The sequence below is a fragment of the Bison bison genome, unplaced genomic scaffold (genome assembly GCF_000754665.1).
Source record: "Bison bison bison isolate TAMUID 2011002044 unplaced genomic scaffold, Bison_UMD1.0 scf7180017864485, whole genome shotgun sequence".
In the NCBI taxonomy this organism is placed as follows: Eukaryota; Metazoa; Chordata; class Mammalia; order Artiodactyla; family Bovidae; genus Bison; species Bison bison.
In genome coordinates, this window is record NW_011495045.1 from 1,781,194 (window position 1) to 1,786,592 (window position 5,399).

At 40.7% G+C, this 5,399-nt stretch overlaps 1 protein-coding gene across 1 annotated transcript in view; it reads left to right on the forward strand.

Moving 5' to 3' along the window:
* Positions 1–5,399, forward strand: part of DDX10 (DEAD (Asp-Glu-Ala-Asp) box polypeptide 10) — a 316,840-nt gene that overhangs the window by 11,992 nt on the left and 299,449 nt on the right. The window contains exons 2-4 of the mRNA XM_010862850.1: positions 2,163–2,223; positions 3,256–3,386; positions 4,418–4,576. Of these exons, the coding sequence (XP_010861152.1) occupies positions 2,163–2,223; positions 3,256–3,386; positions 4,418–4,576 (351 nt within the window). The remainder of the gene's footprint in view (positions 1–2,162; positions 2,224–3,255; positions 3,387–4,417; positions 4,577–5,399) is intronic.

Here is a 5,399-nt window from a genome sequence, read left to right on the forward strand (position 1 = left end):
ATGAAGGTAAGGGGAAAGAGAGGTTTTTTTTTTTTTTTTTTTTACCCAATCTAATTTTATTTTATTTTTAAACTTTACAATATTGTATTAGTTTTGCCAAATATCGAAATGGATCCGCCACAGGTATACATGTGTTCCCCATCCTGAACCCTCCTCTGTCCTCCCTCCCCATACCCTCCCTCTGGGTCATCCCAGTGCACCAGCCCCAAGCATCCAGTATATCGTGCATCGAACCTGGACTGGCAACTCGTTTCATATGTGATATTATACATGTTTCTTTTTTATTGGTAGGAACCATAGCCATCTTCTGCTGTGGCTTCCAAGTGTTCTTTGAACTGTAATTGACAGTTTTCTAGAACAGGGCTTCCCTGTTAGCTTCCCCGATAGCACAGTTGGTAAAGAATTCGCCTGCAATGCAGGAGACCTGGGTTCAATCCCTGGGTTGGGAAGATCCCCTGGAGAAGGGAAGGACTACCCACTCCAGTATTCTGGCCTGGAGAATTCCATGGACTGTGTAGTCCATGGGGTCACAAAGAGTTGGACATGACTGAGAGACTTTCACTTTTAGAACTGGGGGGTGGGGGGCAGACTTTTTCTGTAAAGGGCCAAATAGTGAATATTAAGTTTTATGGGCCATAGTATATAAATGAATGGTTGTAGTTGTGCTCCACTGTAACTGTATTTACAAAACAAGAAAGGAATTGGATTTGGTCTCTGGGCCATGGTTTGCTGACCCTTGTTCCAGAGCATCAGTGAAGTAAAAACTGTTTGTTTCTTTGGTGACTTCTTTCTAAGTGTATAGTGTACAGCTTTGTGTGTGTATGTGTGTTTGTATACAGCTTTATGTTGTAATGGTTGGTAGAGTGCTGGAAGAGCTTCTTTCTTCCAGACTTTCCTTGTAGGAGGCTGATAAACTTTAGAAAGATGTGCACCACGCTGCGTCACTTTGTGCGTTACAAAGAGTAGCCCACTTTGCCTGTGGACTCTACCTTTGATGGGGATTAAAGAGTGTGTTACCCGTCTAACTCCTATAACCATTCCACTTGCTGTGAAAACAGATTTTTAGCTAATGTCCAGTTTGGGAAATTACCTCCTAATTTAGGTTCCTTGATAGGACAGGTTATTATTTGAATAAACTTTTCTCCTTTTACTGCTCGTACACTGATTCTGCCTCTGCCTCCTCTCCAATGTTATCCGAAATGATTTGTGGGGATTAAGGCAATGTTTTAATATTTGTCTTACATCATTTGAGGCCAGGGAATAACCTTGTCTGGACTATATTAAGAATTTTGGGAAAGATGATATGTAGACTAAGATGAAATACAAGGTGTTATCCCTTTACTTCCTGGAGTGTGATTTAAATAAATGAACCTTAGAAATGCAGCCTTCTCCTTTTGTGGATCATGTAATTTGGCAACATATTCCCATATCTGAGAAGTTCCTGCTTTCAGCATCTGCAGTAAAGTGAAATCCAGAAAATTGGGTTTATGTTAATAAAACAATGTCAGTGATAAACATTAGATAATGTAAAGTTAAAGGGCAAATTGTTACTTATTGTGGCTTCGGGTCACTACAGAGACACTTCCACTGGTTATTGTTAAATAATACTCCTTTCTCAGTATACCCCCAAATGAGTAGTTGTCAGGTTGGATTTGAGAGGTTTGTGCTAGCAAGATATATTTCTGCACCTAATTTCTGTTTATTCTCCAAATTGTGTAAAGAGACCTGTTCTCAGCATGGTCTTTGGTTTATAGTCATTTTGCCCCTTACTTCCTAAACTGATATTCTTCGAAGAATGGGCTGACAGTAAATTTTCTTCCTAAAATTGATGTGATGATGACTTATTGTGTTAACATTTTAGAGGTTTTTGAGGATATTGAAGGTAGCAGTGTGTGGTAGTAGTGTGTATGTTGAGTGAAGTTTTCTTTTTTTTAAAGTAGAAATGATTACAAAGTTATATTTTTGATGAGAGCTTCCTCAAGGCATATTTTTTCCAGAGGGAATGATGGTTTTTAACTAGAGTGATGCTTGAATTTACTCTTGTAGTACAAATGATGAGCTAAGCAGCACAGTTTAGACAAAAATTAGCTTTGTTGCAAAACAAATGAATGATGCAATATGTTATTTTGTCTTGTCTAATGTAGTCCCTTTTTACTTTTCAGATAAATGTAAATGAAATTACAAGATTTTCAGATTTCCCCTTGTCCAAAAAAACACTGAAAGGTAAGTTCATAGTGATCTTGGGATATATTGTTAGGACTTCTTGATGCCTTTTTATAAATGGAAAAAAGTTTAGAGAAAGTTTAACCTGGAAAAAAAAATCTTACTTTGGCAAGTAATTTTGATATCATGAAAGCCTGTAACAAGAAACAGTGTTAATTAAGTTTTACTGATTTGTCGTTCTCATTCTTTCTGGACTGGTTAGGAGACAGTAGTAAAAAATCCAAGGTGCCAGGGCCTCCAAGTAATTAAAATGTTAATTAAAATAAGCAAGAGAACAAACAAAATTGTGACACCTTTTTTTTGTATTGATTTGCTAGTGCCTCCAGAACAAAAATAACAGACTGGGTGGCTTAAACAATAGAAATTTGTTTTCTCAGAGTTCTGGAGGCTGGAAGTCTGTGATCAAGGTGCTGGCAGAGGTGGTTTCCTCCGAGGGCCATAATGGAGGCGTCTGTTCAGGCCTCTCTCCTTGGTTTACGGATGGTCAGTCCCCTGCTGCTTCGTAAAGTAGTTGTCGCTCTGTGTACTCACACCCCTAGTATTTGTTTTTGTGTCCAAAATTTCCCGTTTTGTAAGGACATCAGTCAGATTGGATTGGCTTCCCTGGTAGCTCAGAGGGTAAAGCATCTGCCTGCAATGTAGGAGACCCGGGTTCGATCCCTGGGTCGGGAAGATACCCTGGAGAAGGAAATGGCAACCGATTCCAGTATTCTTGCCTCAGAATCCCATGGACAGAGGAGCCTGGTGGACTACAGTCCATGGGGTCCCAAAGAGTTGGACACGACTGAGCGACTTCACTTTCTTCCTTTCTTTCACATTGGATTAGGGCCCACTCAAATGGACTTATTTTAACTTAATCACCTCTTTAATCACCTGTCTCCAAATATGGTTGCAGTCTAAATACCGGCAGTTGGGATTCAACATATGAATTCTGGGAGCGAGGGGTGCACAGTTCGGCACCCCTGAACTGTGGATGCTCACATGCATCAGGGATGCTCTAAAGTGTCATTTTCTTCCCGTCTGTACTGGCAGGTTTGCAGGAAGCCCAGTACCGTTTGGTAACTGAGATACAGAAGCAGACCATTGGGTTGGCTTTGCAAGGTAAAGATGTCCTCGGGGCCGCCAAGACTGGATCTGGCAAGACTTTGGCTTTTCTTGTTCCAGTAAGTGTTTTTTTCATGTTGGGTCAGGTCTTTTGTTACATGATTTTAAAGCATTCTGTGCCTAGATAGAAATAGATAATTATGTGGAGAGTTGTTTGGGGTTGGGTTTCCCTGGCTAGAATGCTGGCTTTATCAGACAGGTGCCACATCTCTCTTGTTATCTGTGGTATGCCCCTTGTCCTAATATAGCACCTTGCACATGGTGGGCACTCCATCACTTACTGAAGGAATAAATTGTTATATGTGTTCACAAGCTTGAATTCCTGAAGGTTGTGGGGTATTCCAGGGTGGCAGGTCAGAGTGGTTCTGCTCTGCAGTGAGCCTGGTGGGGTGGCAGGGAAGGCTGTTGCTGTTCTCTTGCAAACCTGTGAGTCGCATTTATGCTTGCCACTTGTTTAGAATAAAGCCATAACATGCTCACTCTAAGGAAATTGAGATTTTTCCAGGATATTGTCTTTTATAGCAGTAAAACAATAGAGCCTCTGAGGAATTCACTTACATCTGTTATGTGGTTGGTCTCATAGTTTTTAATTTCTGCTGAATAATCAACTCAAAAATGACATGTGGTTTTTGGTTCCAAATGTTACGAAATCATTTTTCTCTCAAATCCTAATTTTTTATAGCAATATCTTGAAAATTCTAGTCACTGTATAACTATAGCAGTTATACAGTTTATTTTAATGTGGTTTCTGTTCAGAAAATGATGACAGATATTTTTCTGAAATATGTTTTAATGGCCTGTGGACTGTACAGACCTTCCACTGATCGCCAGTCTCCTCATGGTGTGTCTCCGGTAGCAGCTGAGCTGCCATAGGGCGTCTTTTCCTTCCCTCTGTGACTTGGGGAAGGATGCTCTGATGGGTAGAAGAAAAAGAAGAAACAAAGCAAACAGTTTCTTCTGATTGAGACTCATGATGGTGTGCTTTCTGCTTGGAAGGTGCTTGGAAGGTGCCTCTGATTTGGAGTGGCAAGGCAGTCAAAAAGCTGGCTCTCTGAAGGACTTACTGAATGTGGATTTGTTCTTTCTTGAGGTGCTGGAAGCCTTGTATCGCTTGCAGTGGACCTCAGCAGATGGGCTGGGGGTTCTGATTATATCACCTACAAGAGAACTGGCCTATCAGACATTTGAGGTTCTCCGAAAAGTAGGGAAGAATCATGACTTTTCAGCTGGCCTCATCATCGGTGGAAAGGTTTGTCTTTTTATCCTTATCCTTCTTTCTTTCCTTCCGTGCCTTATGTTGGAGCACTGTGGCAGTTGACCAGGAAGCGGTGGAGATTTTATCTAAACAGACAGGCTGGCCCCCTAGACAGTGGGTGGTAGCATCCTGGTGTGGTCACTGTCATCTAGAGTCTTTGAGTTTTGCAGGTCCAGAAAGTTTGTTTTGTCAGGATATCTGGACTGATCAGATTCTCTGAGATTAATTAATTCCAACTAACATGAAAAACCTATTTGTTAATATTCACTGGGAAAGGTACCGTTTCAGTATGTGGACTAGTTCCTTTCAATAAAGTATCTGAGAGGTTGAATAATTCAGAACATTGCTGGGTCAGCAGCAGAAGAAAGGGAAGTGAATAGAAGGTAGTTTTGAGGAGTGTTTATTTTAGGTCCTGGTAAAGCCTGCTGCTCCACCTCTCTTTCTTTTAGTTTACCTGGACTGCTTGTTTCTGTTCAAGTCTCTTCTAGGTTGTGAGGATAAATACTTGAATTCTTGAATTTATATGCAGACATGCCCAAGAAAAGAATGAATATCACAAGTCCTCACATACTCATGTACCTGTCACCCAGCTTTCACAAATAACATTCTATGGCTCTTATTTCGAGGAGGGATTTTCTAGAAATTGGAGAACTCAACTCTTTTTTTGCAGTCCAGGAAATGGCAGTGAGTGGTATCACAGAGCCTGTTCATTGTCCCTGGATTCTGACTTAAAGAATGGGTTTAATTCTAGTTTTTAAGTCGGTTCTGGCAGACACAGGAGGAGATAAAGACTTAGAGCATTCATGTATTTCTCATG